This window comes from Cervus elaphus, chromosome 5 (genome assembly GCF_910594005.1).
Source record: "Cervus elaphus chromosome 5, mCerEla1.1, whole genome shotgun sequence".
NCBI classification, from domain to species: domain Eukaryota; kingdom Metazoa; phylum Chordata; class Mammalia; order Artiodactyla; family Cervidae; genus Cervus; species Cervus elaphus.
Genome location: NC_057819.1, coordinates 120,315,566 through 120,336,891, shown reverse-complemented (window position 1 = coordinate 120,336,891; position 21,326 = coordinate 120,315,566). Strand labels below are relative to the sequence as shown.

The 21,326-nt window shown below is 49.1% G+C and overlaps 2 protein-coding genes and 1 non-coding gene across 6 annotated transcripts; 1 reads left to right on the top strand and 2 right to left on the bottom strand.

The window, feature by feature from the left end:
* Nucleotides 1-533: 533 nt before the first annotated feature.
* Nucleotides 534-19,431, top strand: LOC122695303 (intercellular adhesion molecule 2-like). Of its 4 annotated transcripts, none has more exons than XM_043905035.1 (5): nucleotides 534-753; nucleotides 8,013-8,116; nucleotides 9,602-9,859; nucleotides 11,125-11,445; nucleotides 12,109-19,431. In XM_043905035.1, the coding sequence occupies exons 2-5, from the start codon at nucleotides 8,023-8,025 to the stop codon at nucleotides 12,291-12,293; spliced, it is 858 nt and encodes a 285-aa protein (XP_043760970.1). In that variant the 5' UTR covers nucleotides 534-753; nucleotides 8,013-8,022; the 3' UTR covers nucleotides 12,294-19,431. The 4 variants fall into 4 exon arrangements, with proteins under 4 accessions (XP_043760970.1, XP_043760968.1, XP_043760971.1 ...); XM_043905033.1 differs by having other exon boundaries at nucleotides 731-753; nucleotides 7,846-8,116; XM_043905036.1 differs by lacking the exon at nucleotides 534-753 and adding an exon at nucleotides 6,709-6,785.
* On the bottom strand, nucleotides 3,149-3,221 carry TRNAV-UAC. The gene has a single exon. It is a non-coding gene; the product is annotated as a tRNA-Val (tRNA).
* On the bottom strand, nucleotides 13,165-16,685 carry PRR29 (proline rich 29). Its single transcript, XM_043905042.1, has 6 exons — nucleotides 16,601-16,685; nucleotides 16,265-16,340; nucleotides 15,967-16,073; nucleotides 13,713-13,924; nucleotides 13,484-13,554; nucleotides 13,165-13,305 (listed from the first exon to the last, which is right to left on the bottom strand). The coding sequence occupies exons 1-6, from the start codon at nucleotides 16,658-16,660 to the stop codon at nucleotides 13,280-13,282; spliced, it is 552 nt and encodes a 183-aa protein (XP_043760977.1). The 5' UTR covers nucleotides 16,661-16,685; the 3' UTR covers nucleotides 13,165-13,279.
* Nucleotides 19,432-21,326: the final 1,895 nt, after the last annotated feature.

The window sequence follows — 21,326 nt, the reverse complement described above, 5'->3', positions numbered from 1 at the left end:
ATGTGAAGTGGCAGATGTGAAAAGATCTCAGAACAATCGTGCTTAATTGGAAGTAGAAGTGTTTGGTGGTTGGGCATGTCGAATACAGGGAAGACCTTGCTCCCTGATGTTGACAAGGCTCCTGCAGGGGTTCAGTGGGCGGCTCATCCTGGATCTGTCTCATTCCTCAAAGGCCCCCAGGAGCACAGAAACCACACGTCAAAAAAAAAAGGGTGCAGAGGGAATTTCCTGCTGGTCCAGTGGTTAGTAGCATTTTCACCGCCGTGACCAGAGCTTAATTCCTGGTTGAGGAATTAAGATCCCCAACCAGGGGATCTTCAGCATTTGTGGCCTCAACTATCTTGGTCGTGTCCGACTGTTTGTTGACCCCATGCATTATACCCCGCCAGATTTCTCTGTCCTTGGGATTTCCCAGGCAAGAACACTGGAGTGGAGTGTCATTTCATTCTCCAGGGGATCTTCCTAACTCAGGAATCGGCTCCCACATTGGCAGACAGATCCTTAAACAATGAGCTCCCTGGGAAGCCCCGGTATGTATTTACCAGGGCTTAAAACAAGAGATAACAAACAGAAAGTGATGTGAGGATGAGGTCAGAGCTGGGACAGGAAGCATGTGACTTCTGAGAAGGGAAATCAGTCAAAAACCAGGTAGCACTTGTTGAACCAGCAGCAGCCCAGGGAAGAACAGCTGCTGGAAGCTGGACCTCGGCCATCCTGTTTACCTATCACGGCAGCACCCGTTTGCTGATACAGGTAAGGTGATGCTCCCCGCTTCCCTCTTGGCACAGTGGAAAGGGCTTGGGATAGATTGTCAATCAACACTTGAGTTCTTCTTTCCCTCCCTGTCTGCCCATACGCCCAGGGGCTGGAGCTGCTACAAAATTTCCTGCGGCTGGTTGGCCCTTGCATGAGGAGCTCACGTCAGCCATCTCTCTGAGTCCAACAGCCTATTGCTTTGTGGTTATTTTCTCTTTTTGTCCTTTCTCTTCCTCTCCTGCTCTGTCAACCACATAACTGTCTTAGAAGCGTGAGCTGCCTTCCCACCATGGCCCACGTGGGTCCAGGTCATCTGGATTGAGCTCAGAGCTGATGCTTAGAAGCCAAGTATTGTCCCCAGCTTCTTGGGGTTACACCCAAGGTTCCTGATGAATCCTATTCAATGAAATCCTATCTGGTTAGAAGGGACTTTCCTATCCTGTGGCTCATACTTCCAAGGAGCCTCTTCTTTCCAGATATGTAGGAATTTCTCTTTTCCCTTTGTATTCTTTTTATAAAATTTAATATGTGACACATAATGAACGCATCTATGTAACACGCATGTGCATTGTACATGAAGATAATATAATGAACAGCCCTGAACCCAACACTCAACCCAAGGATGAACTACCACTAAACTTTCTGTCTACCTACTGTGCTACTCACATCCTACCCAGACATAAATAACCACCCTCCCATAGTCTGTTTTTATTGTTCTCTTGATTCTTCTTTTAACTTAGTGCTTTATCACATATGCAGTCTAGTGCTTTATCACATACGCATTTATTTTCATTTTATGAAATAGTTATATAACATATACTGTGTGCCAGCTACTGTTTTGAATACTTTTAAATATTGTCATTTAATTAGTTTAATCCACACACCATCCCATAAGGAATGTGCTGTGGTTAATCCTGTTTTACAGAGGAGAAAACTGAGGCACACAGAGATTAAAACGACTTGCTCAGGGTCACACATATAGTAAGAATGGGACAGGTCTTCTGGTTCTTAGTGCAAGAATTTCTCCAGGGCATATAACTAAGGGTGGAATTGTGGGTTATAGGTTATAACACTATTCAGCATTAGAAGATAATGCCTCATTATTTCTCAGAGAACCAAAATACACTCTCACCAGCAACATACGAGTTACTAGTGACCCACAGCCTCTCCAACAGTTGGTCTTGTCGACTTTCTTAACTTCTGCCAATCTAGCAGATATAAAGTGGTTCCTCACTGTGATTTTAATTTCCCTTGCTCTTACTGAGTAAAAGCATCTTTTCATTAGCTGAGACATTTTGTTTTCTTTGAAATGTTCATCATGTCTTTCATATACTCAAAATTACCAGTTGTTTATTCTAGCAGGGGTGATCTTGAGGTCTTGCTTAGGAAATCCTTCCTTGCCCCAAGGACGTAAAAATACTCTCCTATATTTTCTTATGTATTTCCCCGGGGGCTCAGCAGGTGAAGAATTTGCCTGCAGCACAGGAGCCACTGCAGAAGCTGAGGGTTTGACCCCCGGGTCAGGAAGGTCTCGTGAATTAGGAAATGGCAACGCACTCCAGTATTCTTGCCTGGGAATTCCCACGGACAGTGGAACCTGGCAGTCTACAGTCCACTGGCTCACAGAGTTGGACACGACTGAGTGACTAAGAATATGTTTTCTTATAAAAGTTTTTAAAGTGTTCTTTTACATGTAAATCTTTAAATTAGATAAAATTGATTTCTTCATTCCATGTGAGGAATGAAGGGATACATCCCTCCCAATGAAGGGAGCAATATAGGGATACATTTCCCATCTTTTTTCTCCATATAGTTAACCAGTTGATTAAGCATCATTCATTTATATATCCTTCTTCCACCTAGTGATCTACAGTGCCATTTTTGTCAGGTGTGTGAGTTTCACGCAAGACTATTTCTGGGCACTTTACTGTTCCATTGGTTAATTTGTCTACATCTACACTAAAATTATATATTATAGTAAGTCTTAATATCTAGTAGAGCAAATCCCCTCACTTTATTCTTCTGCCGCGGTTTCTTGGTCCATTTGTTCTTTACATAATAAGGTTTAGAATCATCTTTTGTTTTTCATGAAATCCCTTCTTGGGATCTATTGGAATTGCATTAAATCTATAGGAAGAGAATTGTCCTCATATAATATTGAATCCCTTAGTCATGAACATGGGCTGGTCTACATTTATTTAAATTGTGTTTAATGTCTTTCAATAGTGTTTTATTAAAAAAAAATAGTGGTTTATAACTTTCTCACTGTAGATCTTATATTCTGCTATCTTTTTGTTTCTGTATGTGTATTACTTCTATTTTTTTGCTACTATACATAATGTGCTTTTTAAACTACTGTTTTTTCCTGGATGCTCTGTGCAGCATGCAGAACTTCCCCGACCAGGAATCAAACCTGTGGCCCCTGCAGTGTAAGTGCAGAGTCTTAACCACTCAACCACCAGGGAAGTCCTAAATTACATTTTTTATGTTACTGTTCTATACAAAAGCAATTTCTTTTTGGATATTGATCTTACAGCTAGCTGTCTTGCTAAAATCTCTGATTATTGTGAATCATTTGTCTGATCATTCATTTGAATGTTCTATCTAGGCAACCATATCATATGAAAATACTGATGATTTTGCTCTTTTCCCATCCCTAGGCCTTTAATTTCTTTTTCTTGTCTTACTATACTCTCAAGGACCTCTGGCAAAATGTTAACATAGAAGCAAAGATAGTGGGCATCCTTGTTTGGTTCCAGATTTTAAAGGAAATGTTCCTAAGATTTACTCATTAGAAAAATAATACAGATGTTAAAAAAATAATAGTACATGTGCAAACTTTTTCTAAGTTTCCTTTATCATTTTAAGGATATTTCCTTCTAGTCTGCTAAGAGCTTTTATCATGAAAGAATATTGAATGTCATCATTTTTTTTTTCTAGATCTGTTAAGATGATCATGTGTTTTGTTCTTCTTAAGTCTGTAGCATAAGTTTTTAGCCTGGGCTCCTTCAAGTAGAACCTGCATCAAGGACTTCAGTTCAGGTAGATTATTTCAGGTAGATTCCTGAATTATTGAGGCCAGGAAGTAGGGAGTGAAGGAACAAGAAGAAGACTGGAACAGGGGAGAGAAAGCCAATAGAAGATGCATAACTGATGTTGCAGGTGTCAGCAAAGGGAGGTCAAGCCTTTCAGAATCTCTGATAAGTCTACAGGATGCTGGCTAGAATTGCCTCCCCAAAAGAAAGAGGCCGGAGCATATTTCTACTAGTTCTTGGCCTATAGTTGGTTGAGGGTTTCATGTTAGGAAACTTGAAACTCCTAGGCTTCTGGGAAACACTAGCAGATAGCTAAGTGACTCAAAAACATTGAAGAAGACCCTGAGGCAAAAAAGCAAAAAAGAAACATGGTATAAACTTAAGGTGGGGTCATGGAGCATAAGATGAGTCTCAGGTTGCAGGAAATTATCTGCTGTAAATGCAGCTAATCTCAGAGGAGGGCAAAGTAATGTGACGTAAAGCACCAAAGTTTACTATTCCCAACAATAATAAATGACATTTGCAGCTTTCTATTCTATCGTGTGACCATCTATTCATAGTTGGATACGATATCTAATATTTTTAATACATGGCTAGATTTGGTTGTTTGTATTTTTATTTTGCATTTGTATTCATGAGTGACGTTGGCTTCTAATTTTTCTATTTCATCCTATTCTTGTCTCATTTTGGTATTAAGGTTACACTGGCCTCATAGGAAGAGGGTGTGTTCCTGCTATTTTCATCCTCAGAAAGAGTTTTTGTAAGATTAGATTTATCCCTACTTAAACTTCTGTAACGCTGTCTAGACTTGATATTTTCTTTGTGGGAAGATTTCAAATTATGGATGTAATTTCTTTAATAGTTGTAGAACTATTCAGGCTTTTTATTTCTTCTTCAATCAAAGTTAGGTAAGTTCTACTTTTTGCGTGTCCGCAAAGAGTCAGATATAACTGAGCGACTGAACTGAACTGACTTTTTCTAAGACTTGGTCTACTTGGTTTCATATTCCTTGGCATAAATGATTTATAAGTTTTTTAATTTTTGTAAGTTTTTAATTTTTAAGCTTGTTGAAGATTTACAATGTTGTATTAATTAATTTTCAATTATGGTAAAATACACATAACACAAAATACACCACTTAACTGTTTTTAAATGTACATTTGGTTGTGTTACATTCACATTTTTTTCCAATGGATCTCGAAACTTTTTTATCTTACAAAACTGAAAGTCTATACCCATTAAACAAATAACTCACCGTTTCCCCCTGCACCCAGGCCCTGGCAACCACTGTTCTGCTTTCTGTTTCTATGAATCTGTAGTCTTCTTCTTTTGTGAATTGCAAGATACATTACTTTAAATTTTTAGGTTGGCTTATAATATACAGTATTATGTAACCTTCAGGTGTTCTACACAGTGGTTTGGCATTTGCATACATTGTGAAATTATCACCACAGTAAGTCTAGTATCCACCTGTTTCCCTACAAAGTTATTACAATATTACTGACCACACTCCTAATGCTGTGTTACATCCCTGTGATTCACTTTGTAATTGGTGCTTTGTACCTCTTAATCCCACTCATCTGTTTTGGATCCTACTCGGCCCCTTCGCCTCCAGCAACCACCCATTTGTGGTCTATATGTAGGAGCCTGTTTTTGATTTTGTTTTTCAAATTCTGCGTATATGTGAGAGCATATGGTATTTGTCTTTCTCTGTCTGAGTCATTGCACTTGGCATAATACCCTCTAGGTCCGTCTGTGTTGTCGAAAATGGCAAGATTTCATTCTTTATGGCTGAATAATAGTCTGTTGTGTAGTTATACCAACCACATCTTTATTCATGCATCTATGGATGAACATGCAGGTGGCTTTCACATGTTGGCTATTGGAAATGATGCCACAGAGGACATTGGTGAACATATATGTCATCAAATTAGTGCTTTTGTTTTCTTTAGGAGAATACCCAGAAGTGAAATTGCTGGATCATACGGCAGTTCTATTTTTAATTTTTGAGGCTCCTCTGTACTTTTCTCCACAGCATTCTCACCAATTTACAATCCCACCGGAGGACACGAGGGCTCCCTTTTCTCCACACTCTTGCCAATGTTTTCATTTGTTGTCTTGATGATAACCATTCTGATAGTGGTGGGGTGATATATCATTGTTGTTTTGATGTGACTTTCCCTGATGATTAATGATGTTGAGCATCTTTTCACATTTGTTTCATTATTCAATATAAAGAGATGTTGTATTAAAATTTCTTGCTGTGATGATGGTTTTATCTCTTTGTTGTTCCTTCACGCTAAGTGCTTACAAGTTTACAACAATTATAATTTCTGTATGAATTGACCATTTAATCTAGGTACTCGTTGTGTCCCTAATAAATATTTTTTGTCTTAAAATTCCTTTTTCTTTTATATGAATGGACCTTTCCCGGATTTTCTTTTGGTTACCTTTTGCCTGGTATGTCTTTTTTCATTCTTCGACTGTCAACTGTTCCACCCTGTTACTCACTCGATGTGACTCATAAACAATGTAGAACTGAGTTACGTGTTTAAACATTTTTAAAGTGTAATCCGAGGAACTTCTCTGGTGGTCCAGTGGCTAAGACTTCCAGCTCCCAATGCATCTGGGGTCTGGGTTCCACCCCTGGTCAGGGAACTAGATCCCACATGCCAGAACTAAGACTGGGTGCAGCCAAGTAAATACATATATATTTTTTAAATGTAATCTGACATGAGAATTTAGAAAGGGCTGAGACCATGACTTCCTCTAAGGCTGCTAAAAACTGAGTTTAAAAACCTGCATTTTCTTCATTTTTGGCCATGCTACACGCATATGGAATGCCCATATGGAATGTTGGTTCCCCAGACCAGGGATCAAATACTTGGAAGCAGAGTCTTAATGACTGGACCGCCAGGGAAGTCATGAAAGCCTGCATTTTCAACAGCAATCCACAGCTGACAAGCATCCTAACCCAGAAGGCTGCCTTCCAAGGTGGTGTGTTTGAGCTATTTTTCTGTTGCTGTCCAGGCTGTAAGTCGTGTCGACTCTTTTCAACCCCATGGACTATAACACACCAGGCTCCTCTGTCCTCCACTATCTCCATTTTTTTTTTTTAAGTAGACTTCTTTTTAGAAGAGCAGTTTTAGGCTTACAGCAAAACTTAGGGGAAGTGGAGACTTCCCACATACCTCCTGTCCCCACACATGTACAGCCTCTCCTGTTATCAACATCCCCCACCAGAGTGGTCCGTTTCTTATGATTGAGGAACATGCATTGACATGTCATTATCACCCAAAGACCATCATTGACGTTACGGTTCAGTCTTGGTGTGTACATTCTCTGGGTTTGGACAAGTGTGTACCGACACCTGTGCTCCATTGTAGTGGGAAACAGTAGATTCTCTGTCCTAAAATCCTCTCTGCTCTTTCAGTCCATTTCTCCCTCCCTTTAATCCCTGGCAGCCACCAATTCTCCAACAGCCACTCCTCATTCCTAAGTTCTCACCTCAGTCCCATCACCTAATATCTTTGTGATTTAGGCAAGTTATTAATTCACCTGAGCCCTGAAATTCCTCAGATGCACAGTCAAAATTGGAAGATTTGCTGTGATAATGAGACAATGTATTAAAACCGTAACTTAGTCCCTAACACAGAATAGGCATCAGTGAAATGCTGGTTTCCTTCTCCTTCCTCCTTGTCTTAGTAACGTGAAGTCACATTCAGCTTAGAGACAGGAAAGTGCCTGGGGGCCGTGTGCATCACCAGAAATCTGAGGGGAGGGGCAGAGGAAGGAGGAGAATGTCGAGCTATTGCCTCCCAAACCCTCTTTCCAGCTTGGAAAGTCCCTCCCCTGCTGACACCAATAAAGTGTCCTGTGGGATTCAGGGCTCCCCAGATTTTGGGCTTGTAGCGGTCACTGTCCTGAGTGCACACACATCACACACACATGAGCCTCAGGTGCCTGCCCCACCCCACATAGGATCGTGCCAGGAGGACTAGGTATGTCCTGCTTATCAGCTGACTCCTGGCTTCCTCTGCCCAACTTCTTGCAGACCTGTTGCCCTCGGAGCTGGCCTTCCATGTGGCCTCCCCAAAACCACTCAGATAATGAGAGGAAATACGGTCATCAGCTTAGGAAGGCTGGGGGTTCCGGACTGCAGCTGCAAGTCCTCCCCCCCGCCCCCCGCCTCCCTGACTGGAGCCCTTCACCTCTCTGCAGTCAGTCCTCAATGTTCCCTGTGAGCCTGCGGATGCCACTCGAGATGGCCCCTTATGGTGTCTGGGGAATGCTCGCAGCCTTTCTCTCCCTGCTCTGCTGCCGAGGTGAGCCTGGGGGTCCAGACTGGGTGCGTGCCAGCCAGAGGTTAGGGTGCCTGTTCCCCTGATGTCGTGTGGAGAAGGGGGTCCTTGTCCCGAAGTCGTTGAGGCTTTGAGCACAGCGGCTGCCCACCATGGGTGTGGGATGCTATGCAAGCCTGGTTTCCCCATGAACCCATGACCCCGGGGCAGCAGATGGGGGACCCGGCCTTCACACTTTGGGTTGAACAGGCCCCATAACTTCAGGATAGTGGATAGGGCAGGTCATGGAGACTGATGGGGAGATGAAGGGAGGCTGGGGCTCAAGAGTAAGTGAGGGCTCGTTCCAGCTGGTCTTCAGAGGTGGCCCAGTGGACAGCAGAGGTCAGTGGAGGGCATCATCTTCTCCTGACCATCAAAGCAAAAACGAAGACCCTTCTGGGGGGGTTCAGGGGACGGTGAAGGAGAATGCATCCAGGTGTGAGCACTCTGTTTTGGAAAACCTGTCAGGTGCCTTCATGACAACCATTCAGGAAAGGGATTACTAGCCCATTTGACAGATGAGGAAACTGAGGCTCAGAAAAGGAAAGCACTTTGCCCAAGGCCACAGAGCTGGCACACTCGGGATTCAAAGGCAGCTCTCTCTCTCCTGACAGAACCTTTCTCTTTCCCCAGCTGAGGGCTAGGTGAGAGTGGGTGGGTGTTGCTGGTGGGAACACAGGACACATACAGGCCCAGCTGGCCAATTTCAGTTCAGATTCCTCACCTTCCTCACTGGGCTCCAGCCATCCTAGTGTCTTCTCCGCCAGGGTCTTGGTGCTGGTGGTTTTCTGCTCTCTTCAGATACCTGGCAGCCAAGCCCCCCCACCCCCATCTCCTTCCTCCTTTCCTCAAATGTCAGTGTTTCCATGAAACCTGTCCAGAGCACAGTATTACGTGGCAGCCCCACCCCACTCCCTATTTCCTTTCCCAGGCACTTTCCACCAACTGACAGGCTGCCTAGTTCCCAAGTTTGTTACTCTGTGTCCCTCGAGGTAGTGCAAGCTCCACTAGGGCAAGCTTTGAACTTCTTCCATCTCTGATGCTCCCCAGAGTCTAGAACAGAGCCTGCCATGCAGTCGGTGTTCTACAAGGATTTGCAGAAGAGAGGGAAGGAGTGAGGGAGGAGCCGAACTCATGGACACGGGGCCTGAGAAGACATGATCCACCTCCATTTCAGGGAGGCTTTAGCAGAGGAGAGGTCATTTGGGCTGGGGGGCGAGTTTGAATATAATCTCCATGGGGATAGGAGAGGTGCATGAGGAAGACTCACCTGGAGGGGACCACCTGGGCAAGCAGTCAGGGGCAGGGATACAACTAGGGCGCATCCCCCTTGGTCTAGACCAGAGGCAGTAATGTCTGAACAAGGAGAGAGGAGCAGAGGGCACCCCTTGATCAGACTGCCCATCATGGGCAGCCCCATCGGGCAGGGCAGCGGGGGTGTCTGCTGCCCAATGTTTTCTGTCCTTCCAGGGTCTGGTGAGAAGGCGTTCGAGGGGCCAGAGCGACTGATGGTGGGGTCTGGAGAGTTTCAGTTCATTAACTGTACTGCCAGTTGTACGGATCCCAAGAGAATTGTTCTGGAGACGGCCCTAAACAAGACTCTCCTGGAGAACCAGGCTCAGTGGAAGCTGTTCAAGGTCTACAACGTCTCCAAGGATGAGGAGCTCCTGTGCAGTTCCACCTGCGGTGGCAAGCAGGAGACGAAAGTTTTCCACATCACCGTGTTCTGTGAGTGTCGCCCACGGGGTCCTGCTCGCTGAGGCCAGAGCCTGTGTCTGCAAACCCACCCAGAGCTGCTCTGTAATTGCTCCTGGGCGCTCTCCTATGGCCCCACCTCCCTGGGCTCCTGGATCCAGGCCACAGGCTCAGAATCTGCTCACACCCTTCCCTGGCCTCTTCAAACACTGCCAGCAACCAGGATTTTGAGATTTGCTCAGAAGCAAACAATCCAAGCAAGGTTTAGACAGATCTAAAAGTCATTTCCCACAGTCTCCTCCCAGCTGGGGAGCACCCCATCACCAGAATACCCCGCATCCTGTGACAAGCAGCAGGGACCCCATCAGGAGGGCTGGCACACTCTCCACTAACCCATTCACCTCCTGGAGAGAAGGTCCTGGTCCTATCTCCCCCTGAGGGCCCTTTGCAAATGTGTGACCATCACACACACACACACACACCTGCCCACAGGCCACAGAGACCATGGAGAGACTGTGGTTCTCTCGGAAGCTCGGCACCCAGGGTATCGCTCAGGACTGTCATCAGTGATCAAATGAGTAGAAACATGTCCTAAATCTACCATATTATCCTGGGGTAGTGGGGGCTAGGTATTCTAGTTCAAAAATGATCCCAGAGAGATGTCTTGGTGGTCCAGTGGCTAAGACTCAGCACTCCCAATGCAGGGGACCCAGGTTTGATCCCTGGTCAGGGAACTAGATCCCACATACCCCAAATAAGACCTGGAACAACCAAAGAAATAAATCTTTTTTTTTTTTTAAAGGGAACTCAGGGAACCATGGAGTTTAATAGCTAAGGGATAGAGATAGTTTTAAACCTGATCCTGAAATCCAAGGCAGGTCTGACTCTTGCCCCCACCTCTGAAGAATCTCACGATTCATGGCCCCATTCCAGTGAGTACTCTCTTCTAAGTCTCTCTCAACAAAACTATCCAATTGTTTAATTTTTGAAATTTCTATTGAATTTATGGAGAGGAGAGAGACACAGTCCAAGCTTTTATCTTTCTAGTTGACTGAACAGATTCTGAACCTTTTCTTTTTAGACACCAGGGCACCTCCTTTCTTGTCCATTCCAGAAGTCATCATGTCCCTAAAACTACCACCCAGTACATCCTTCACCCTGAACTGCTTCCTCCTTCCTTAGCTCAGCCCAGCGTAAATCCTGAGAACACAGTGGTCACAGGGGATGGTCTGGGCTGGGTGGGGCCTGCCGGAGATGCACAACCATCCTGACCAGACCTCCCTTCCGCTTTCCTGCAGACCCTCCAAAGCAAGTGCTGCTGACGCTGTCGCCCACCTCAGTGGCCGTAGGGACGCTGTTCACCATCGAGTGCAGGGTCCCCGCTGTGGCCCCCCTCAAAGGTCTCACTGTCACCCTGCTCCGTGGTACTGACATCTTGTGCAATCAGACCTTTGTGGGGACAGCACTTTCCCCCCAAGATGCCGTGGTCACCCACAACACCACAGCTCACAGGGAAGACGGCCTCTATAACTTCTCATGCGAGGCCCTGATGGATCTGCGCTCTCGCGGCGGTGGCCTCGTCCACAGGGTCTCAGATCCCCAGAGGCTTGAAGTCAAAGGTGAGGGGGAGCCCACAGATCAGGAGTGGGCGCATTCACTTTCAGCCCCTCAGGGGAAGAAAACACCTTTGCCCTACTCTCTGCCCGCTCAGGGGAGGCACTCGGGGAAACGACACTTGATCCTTGGGGTTCCCTGGAGCTCCCAGCGAGTTCGTAGCTTGGACTCTGACTAGTTGCTTGGTAATGAGTGAGCTGGATGACCTTAACCATGTCAAGCTCTTCTCTGGCCTTGACCGCTCTCTGCAATGATAAATTTGACCTGACTGACTCCTAAGGTCCCCTGGAGCCCTGCTCTTCTGTGACCCTAGGTGGCCAAGATTCTCTTTGTCGTCAGAGAGTTTGGCTGAAGCTCCCTCATCTCTGCCCATGGAAGGGGCTTGACCTGGACCACGCCACGGTCCAGACCATGAGGTTTCGCAGCGCATGGCATGGGGACCACCTGAGTCCATCTGCCCTCATGGTCTCACAGAGGCCGGCTGGTGGCCTGGACCTGGGTCCTCCTTCCCTCTAGTGATAACACCTTTTGCCACTCATCTCTGCAATGCAGAGTGACAGCAGGATGACCAGGGGTGCATGGGTGGGTGACGGGTAGACGGCTGCCCCTCTTGAGCCTGGCGCCTGGGACCAGAGGACTTCTGTGACCTCTACCCGTTCTCTCCCCAGAGCCCGAGCCCAACAACCAGATGGTGATCATCGCGGTCGTCATAGTGCTGCTGCTCCTGTTTGTGACATTTGTCCTCCTGTGCTTTGCCTTCGGCCAGAAGTGGTTCCGGGGGCGGACAGGTCATTACCGTGTGCACGCCACTTGGAGGAGGCTGATAGGGAGCCACCGGGCAGCGCCGGTATGAGCGGCGTGGCCACTGGCACGGCGGCCACTGGAACTCACTGTGGCTCCTTAGGGTGCGGTCCAGGCCTGGCTGGGGGACCAAGGCAAACAGCCTGAATACAAACACCTGGACTTAACCCTGTGCCTTCGTGTCTCCTGCTGGGAATGGCCAGGAAGGGGAGCCACCAGGCCTGGCTGGACTTCTGTCTCCAAATGTCTCCTCCACCTCCTCCGCCCTCTCCTTCGGAGGCCTTCCGGAGCCCCAGCAAACCCAGGCCCTGGCGTGCCCCCAGGCCGACCCGCCCGGGCACCAGGCACCCAGCCTCATGGGACCCTGAGTGACTCCTTCGTCCTGACGGAGGGTGGGGAGACCCGCCTGGCCCAGAGGGGCAGAGAGACACTCTGTTCCCACGTGGCCCTCCAGGACATGGCTCTGACTTCTCTCTTCAGCCAACAGAGCCAGCATCCAGGGGTGAGTGTGGGGGCCCAATGGCTTGGCTCCAGGAACCTCCCTGCCAGGCCTCCCCCACCACTCTGGGCCTTTGGAGAGCCATGGAAACCAAGCAGTCCTCGCCTCTTACCTCCAGTTTTGTTATTGGGCTAAATGGAGACCCCGCAGTCCTGGTCATCCAGAGAGAGGGTAAGGGGAGGAGGTCAAGGGAGGGCTCCGTCTCCCAGGCCTCTGCCAGCCGGGGCAGCAATCAACTGGACATGGTTGGCCTTTCATGTGGCTTCTGGGGCCTGGACGGGGCTCTAAGGGGCTCTCACCCGGATCAGAGATCAGGTTGGTTCAAAGTCTCCATGTGGTGGAGACGGGACTCATCTACCCCAGGGAGATGGAACTCATCCACCCCGGGGAGATGGCCTGGTTGGGGATGGGAAGGTAAGAAGGGTTGCCAGGTGTAGAAAGGGGTTATTAGGCATGAGAGGGACATGGAGGCTCCAGGGTGGCTGTTTCCAACTCTTCAGTGAAGCTGGCCTGGGCCCCAGGGCTGCTGTCTGTCCTCATTATAGGCTCTCCGCATCGTAGTAGTCTGGGGGGAGAAGCAGCCTCACGATGACTGCCCCCTGCCTCAGTGGACCCCAAGGAAGAGTTAAGGGGACAGACCCACTGTCTGTAGTGACATGCCCCCACCTCAGGGCACGTGGCCCTCCCAGCCTTCGGATCCACCCCTTGGCTTGGGCCCTGCTGACCACCCACCTGGTCCCTACCTGAAGCTGGAGGTACATCTGCACCCACAGTTCCCGTGGCACTGGGGGGTGGGGGTGGGGGCACCGCTCTCCTGAGACGGGAAAGGGAAAAGAAACCCCCCATCAGAGTTCTCAGAGTGGCCTCTGCAATTTGACCCCCAAGCCTTCCCACCCCACCCACAGACCCTGTCCAGCTCTTCCAGCCCCAGAACAAAGCCTTGGCAGAACCCAGACCTCCAGCCTCACTTACACCCTCCTTTTTCTAGGCGCAGGGGGGTGGTGCTGAATCACAGCTGAATTCTGCACGTGGGGCTGGTGTAGGGGAGGGGAAAGAAGAGGGCCTGGCCAGGGAAGCAGGGGGCCCAGGGCAGGCATCGGGCAGGGCAGATAGTGGTGGTGGAAAACCAGAGGCACCTCCTCCTGAGCTGCAGTCTCCTCCGCCTGTTGAACCTCCAGGGAGACCTGGGGATTGTGCAAGACGGGAGGGGAGAGGATACAGCGTCAGATTCTCCCTGCCCCTGGTCCTCCATTCCTCTGAATTATTTCTTCAGATGCACAGCTCAAAACGGCTCCTGTCTTTTGAGCATTTAAAACAAGCAAGCAAAGCACTTTGGAGACATTTATTCCTTATTCTGCAGGTGGGAAAACTGAGGCTCACAGGTTAAGCAGCTTTTTTAAGGTTACCCAGTTCCTAAGTGGCCAAGCAGGGACTGGAGGGATCCAAATATGGCTCCAGAGCTGGGCCCACGAGTCCCGCTGGCCTCACCCTGTTACCGATTCAGGGTCATTGGACACTTTAATGGAGAAGGGATAGGCTACCCACTCCAGTATTCTTGGGCTTCCCTGGTGGCTCAGCCGGTAAAGAATCCGCCTGCAATGCAGGAGACTTGGGTTTGATCCCTGGGTTGGGAAGATCCCCTGGAGAAGGGAATGGCTACCCACTCCAGTATTCTGGCCTGGAGAATTCCATGGAGTATATAGTCCATGGGGTCACAAAGAGTCCGATACGGCTCTTTAATCAATAGATTTTAATAAGAAACCAACCAAGGAATTCAGGCTGAGAATTCACTGGGACTCAAGCCGCACCAGGGAGTGAGAATGCGAGTCGCTGGGTGCCCAAGCTCCCTCCCCAAGAAGAGTGGGTTGGTTCCTTAAATGGGGAGAGAGTGAGGGCTGATGGACGGGTTGGGCTGGAGGGGTGGCTTAGGTGGCCCGCCCACTTTCTTGGCGGTGCAGGGATCATACACAGTACCCTTCTTTTGCTCCCTGAAGCTCAGAAACGGCAGTTGATTTGTGACCTTTTTGTAGCTTATTGTTCATAAGTGCCCCTGCTGCGCATGCGTGCAGTTATTTTTAGTTCCTTTGTTTTCCACTAATGGTTAGCCCAGGTGCAAGCACTTCTGTAAAGAGTTCCGGGTCCCAGCCCATCTCAAGCCCCAGTCCCTGACCCACTTATGCCCCTGTTGAGGTGGGGTGTTCATCCCCAGGGCCATCCCCACCTCCAGGGCCGGCAGGGGAGGGATGAAGGGGTGGGATGGCAGCAGCCCCTCAGGGTGTCCCTCTGCCTACGACCAGCCCCTCCTTGAACCCCCTCTCTGCTACCTCCAAGCTGACTGGCATCCTCTCTCCACCCAGCTGTCACTCCTCCAGACCTCTCAGGGTGCCTATCATCTGCTAAATAAGGTCCTCCTTAGAGCTCCTCCCATGTACCCCCACCCAACACACACACACACACACACACACACACACGTGCGCGCGCACGCACACAAGGTTTCCTCCATTCTATCTCTGACTTTGTCGCTGTTCACCTAGATGGTGGACTGTACACCTCTCACTTCCTTCAAGCATCAGAATCCTACCTGGCTTTTTTTTTTTTTTTTTTCTTATCTTTTCTTTTTGGCCACACAAAGAGGCTTCTGGGATCTTAGTTTCCTGACCTGGGATTGAACCCTGGGCTCTCCAGCAGTGGAAGCTCATAGTCCTAACATTGGACCACCAGGGAATTCCTCTACCTGGCTTTTAAGGGCTGGTTCTAAGGCCATGCGCTCTTCCGAGGAGCCCCAACCAGGTGGCCCTCACAATTTGTACCAGTCCCAGCCAAAGTTGCCTTGTATTCATAGTTATTCATTTACTCAGTCACTTGTTCAACAAAAGCAATTGAGTCCCTAGTAATTTATCAGGTACCCTATAGTCCCAGGGAACAGTGGAGCCTCTCTGTCCCTGGGAGTCCAGTGGGGGATGCACTGCAGGGGATCTGAACACAAGACCTGAGTGGTCTGGATTTGGGGACCCCCTACCTCTATTCCATGGAGGACGACATGGCCATCTGGCACATAATAGATGCCAAACAGAGAAGCCACATAGATGTGGGTTGACTTTTGGCTCCTCTGTTGCCTGGTTTTCTTTTTTTTTTCTCAAGATAGAGGGAACCCCAAATGTTTGCCCACCTCTGTCGCTGCAGGTGGGCAGCTCTGGTAGTCCACCCCCACCCCCAGGCAACGCACCTGTGGGTGAGTCCAGGAAAGCCCCTGGTTGAGCGCCGCTGCCACCTGGCCACTCAGAAACAGCTGGTTCATCTGAACGTTCTGTAGCATCATCAGCTCCAGCAGGTCTAGGGGACCGGAGTTCAGCAGGCCTCCGCCAGCCCTTCCCCTACCCTCGGTGGCGATGCCAGGGTCATTTCCCCAGCGTCCTGCCCCGGGAGTGGATGGGTGGATGGGGGTGGGGGGTGGGGGGTGGGGTGTGCCCAGAGAATGTGCTGGGCAGAGCAGGGTACAACATGGGGAACTCCCGGAGTCTCACCTTCCTTCACGCGGCCTGGCTGCGGGGATGGAGGTGGGATGGTCCACGGGAGGGGCTGCAGAATGGTCACCCAGGGCTGGGGGGAGGGGGTCTCAGTCAGGCAGGCGGGAAAGGGATGGGGAGCCCCTAAACCTGCAGGAGCTTCTCCCCTCTGCGCCCCCACGGCCTCCCAGTTCTCCGTCAAGTCTCTTCCTCTCCGGCTGGGGTCCCTCTCCTCACCACCCCCTACAGGGTTTCGAACCTCCAGGAACATTTCCCCAACTAGGCCCCCCACCCTCGCCTGCCTACAAGGTCTTCCAGATAAAGGCAAGCTCCGCTCCCTGACTCAGCCTTCACCATCGGGGCTGCAGTCTGTGCTGGGGGATGGCTCCAGCTCCCTCCAGTCCCTGAGGCCATGGCCAGCTGCGGGGATCAGGGTTACCTTGACGACACTGGAAGACGCCAAAGTCTCCTCCCACGCATGCGCAGGTCCCGCCTGCGCTCTGGTGTCCGGGCTTTCCCCTAAGTCCCCGCCTCCTGCTCTGCTCTCTCCAACTCTAAGGAGGAGGGGTTCCCAGGGATCCTTACCCCGCAGCTCCGGAGGCCCGACTCTCTCCCAGATGTCCACATCCAAACCCCTGCGCTGGGGCTCTCTGGACATCGCGTCTCATCCTACGCTGTATCTCACATTCTTGGGCATCCCCAGCACCAGGCCTGGAGAGCGGGGTGGGAAGGGTGGGGCTGAGGGGTGGAGGAGGGGGTCGGGGTACGTTTGTTGAATGAATAAATGAGTGACTGGGGAAGCCCACCCCACCTCGGACACTTGGTTTTCCGACTGGAGCCCAGTTGACTAGGATGATGAGTTAGGAGTAGAGAATTATACTGCAGTAGGCTTGGGGGCGAGGGGCAGGTGAGTAAGGAGGGCAGGGGGTTTGCTCCACATCTCTTGCTCTGAGGCTCAGCGGTAGAGAATCCGTCTGCAGTGCAGGAGATGGAGGAGACGCGGGTTCAATCCCTGAGTTGGGAAGATGCCCTGGAGAAGGGCATGGCAACCCTCTCCAGTATTCTTGCCTGGACAATCCCATGGACAGAGGAGCCTGGCGGGCTGCCGTCCATGGGGGTTGCAAAGAGTCAGACATAACTGAGCACAGACACATACTCTGAATCAGAGGGCTGGCCTGCAGGCCAAGAGAGGCTTCTGGAGCAGACCATGGAAGAAAACACCGACCAAGTTCTCGGAAAAGGCTGGCCCCTGTTTGCTCCCTGGTCCCCGGTCAAGATGAGCCACTTCTCCAGAGAAGTGAGAGCGGGGAGTTTAACATCAGTGACCCGTCATTGTCCTTTATCTTTAAAAAACTACCAAAGCATGCATTCTTTCGACAGGAAGTTATCAAGGTCTTCTTTGCTTAAGAACAGGTGAAGGGAGGGATCTATTTCGGCAGCTGTGACCATCCTAAGATAGGCCCTGAGCAGCAGTTGAAGAAAATCCAGACAGGAAGCTGGGATTAGCACCCTGGAGCTGCCCGTCCCCCACCCTCCACTTCTCTTCTGTTCTCCTTCCCAGCAGTCCTGGCGTCTAGAACCAGGAAGGCCATTCGCACCTCCTCATCTGTAAACCTTCGTCCCTGTCTCTGGGAGATGGGGTACTGTGGGCAGTGTGTTAGCTGCTCCCAGGGGTCTTGTGGCTTCAACAGCCATGACCAAGCTGAGATGGGGCACTGTGGTCCCAGGCGCCCCCCCCATTCCAGGTGGAAAGAGGGAACCAAGCCTTGTGCCCAGGAGGTGCCTGCGTGTGTTGCTTCTGAGCACTCTAGGCACAGCGGTGTATCCTTGCTGGTTCCAGCATTGTTGGGAAGTGAAAAAGGAGGGCACAGTGTAACCTGTGCAAAGCCTCCTATGAATGAACCATATGAGAAAGGATCATGAAAAAGAGAGGACTCAGTCGCTGAAGGATGGAGTTTTGAAGGAAGTGGAGACCCTTAGAATGGGGCCAGTGGATGGGACAGGGCAGCCCAGGCTGGGGACACAGCCAGAGCAAAGGCATGGATGCAGGAAAAGACAGGACCTGGAAAGATCCAGTGGCTCAAACTGCCTGGCGGGGCGAGGGGAGCTGGGCGGAGGGACGTTCCAGGCAGACCCAGGTCAGACTCCATGGGCAAGTTATAGAAGTGAGGCTTTGCCATATGGGTAATGGGAAATTCTTGGTGGGTTTTGCAGGAGCGAAATAAGCGGATGACGTGTCAACAGCTATGTTTTAGGAAGATTTATCTTGTTTGTCTTATCTTTGTTTACCTCAGCCAGAATTAGAAAGAATAGATGTCTGATGGGATGTGTCTTCCCAGTGGAATACTTGTTCCACCACTGACAATTTTGGTACAAAATATATCTGATGTGGAACAATGTCCAGAAGAGTCGAGCAAGGCAATCAGAAAGCAGAGTAAGATCTTATTTTTGTTTGAAAAATTATATATATGTATAAATGTGCATGTGTGTGTGGAGAGAGAGAACGAAAGAGAAGGAAAGAGGGAGAGAGAGGGGGGCAATTATAGAGAAGCTGTCAGGGTGGCCTACCCCTGCCAGGCTCCCCACTTCTCCACCCCCTCACAGTGCCTCCTGGGATCACCCTCCAAATGAACTACTTGCTCCCAAGTCCTTGTTTCAGGCTCTGCTTTGGGGAGAATTCAAACTAAGATGCCAGTTTCCCACTTTTTCCATGTCCTCTGTCCAGGCTGCTGCTAACTCTGGGGGGAAATCTCTTCTAGTAGCTCTGTGATGAATTTGTGTCCCATAATGAGAAACACCAAAGTAGACATTGAAAAACATTCGTCTGGGAATATAAAGGTCCGTGGATTAAGCTGAGGCAAAGCTGGAGGCAGGGAGGCCAGCAAGGAGGCCACCTTCCTTCCCTGTAAAGGAAGCCCAGGGTGGGCTGGAGAAGGCTGTGGAAGAGAAGCAGGAAGAGTGATCATTTTGATACCTCACATGTAAGATTGTATGTTAACCTTATGTGAAACTGCTTATATTTTGGAAGACAGGGCTGAGATTCAAACAGTCTGGTTCTGGTATCCAATTAGAGTTCATTGTCAAAGGAAACTGAAGCCCTTGCCCTTTGAATAATGGGAAAACCACGCATTTATCTGGCAGCGCTATTATCAGTGCAATAAAGGAGTTGACTTCCTAACTATTCACCCTGCCTACTATTATTTTGCCTGGGGTGTTGAACATTCCACATAGTCCCTTTCCTTTTCTTCTCAATGGGGACTCTTATTTACACCTTCAGTTTTGTGTGTGTGTGTGTTTTTTAATGTCCCAAGACAACATGTACCAAAAGTCCTCCCCATTGCCTTGGTAAATCTATTCCTGGCAATAAGCTAGACATGGAAAAAAGATTCCTACTCAAATGTGTCCATTGCAGTGTTATTTTTAAGAGCTGAAAGTTGAATGTTACCCAATATCCAGTAATAGGGAAGTGGTTATGTAAATGGAGGCAATTCACTCCAAGGAAGAGTGTGCAGCCATTAAAAAGCATGGGATGGGAAAACGTGGCTCCCTCCTCTCTTCCTCAGATGGAAGTGGAGAGACAAGGGTCCTTTTAAGAATTCAAGTGGAGGGACTTTCCCTGGTGGTCCAGTTGTTAAGAATCCACTTGCCAATGCAGGGGACGTGGGCTCAATCCCTTTTCGGGGAACTAAGATCCAACACACCACTGAGCAACTGAGCCCATGCACCCTAACTACAGAGGCACACAGCCAAATAATTAATTAATAATAATAAAAAGGAATTTAACTGGAAATGTCCGTGATGAGGAGGTGCCACGTAGAGAGAGATTGACCTAGTGGCAGGCTCTTTTGGGAGGGCCCAGTTCCTAAAGAGGTACAAGTTGGAAGGAATTAGAATATGACTGTTGAAGGAGAGGTGTTAAATACTGATTTGCAGAATTACAAGACTAATGGATTTGTGGACAGAAGTCTTGAAACTGTAACAGTAAAGAAATTCCATTTTTCCTCTTAGAGGCTCCAACTCTGCTATTTCTACAAGTTGTGGTTATCCTTGTGAGATGTATGTATGTGTGTGTGTGCATGTGTATGTGGTGGGTGGGTGGGGGGTGTAAGTTATCCAAAAGGCCCCTGGTGGTACTATGGGGACTTATAAACATGTAGATCAGGCTTCCTGGGTGGCGCTAGTGGTAAAGAGCCCACCTGCCAATGCAGGAGACATAAGAGATACGGGTTTGATCCCTGGATCGGGAAGATCCCCTGGAGGAGGACACAGCAACCCACTCCAGTATTCTTGCCTGGAGAATCCCCATGGACAGAGGAGCCTGGAGGACTACAGTCCACGGGGTCGCAGAGTCAGACATGACTGAAACGACTTAACATGCACACAGCACGCACACATAGATCACACCGGTGGGACTGGGATGCTGTGTGCTGGGGACACAGTTTAAAGGTTTCACCCCACCAGAACAGAGCTATGACATGGAGTCCAGAATCCTACCCTTCTGGGCTCCCTGGAATTGGGGTGCCCCCAACTATGGGGGAGCACTTGCCAAATTCCCAGGAAGTCACCCTTGACTGAATGATTCAGGGGAAAAATTGACTGCTTAGACCAAGGGGTCGGAAGTGGGACAGGATGTGCCGGGCCAATTCCTGTGGGTCAGGATGAGATTTTCTGAAAGGGGATTCTAGTGTGCAGAATTCTTTGGCTGTGGGCAGCTGAAATTCAACCTAAACCAGTTTAAATAAAAGGAACATTTTTGGGCTCTTGTGATACAGAAGGACAGTGATGGAGTTGGTTCATAGTGTAACTGACTCAGGTGTCTTCAGGTTCCTCTTTGTCCCCCTCTCTCTGCATGGTGTCCCCCCTTCCTATAAATAGAGTCTTTCACTTCTGACAGACATACCCTGGGCACCTTCAGATGCGCTTCAGTTACTCTAGACAAACTTAGAGAATCCCACAGAGAGAGAGATCTTTCTTTTGTATTGATACATATAAATCCCCAGGAAGGACTATCACTGGCTCTTGCTATTGTTCAGTCACTCAGCTGTGTCTGGCTTTTTGCAATCCCATGGACTGCAGCACT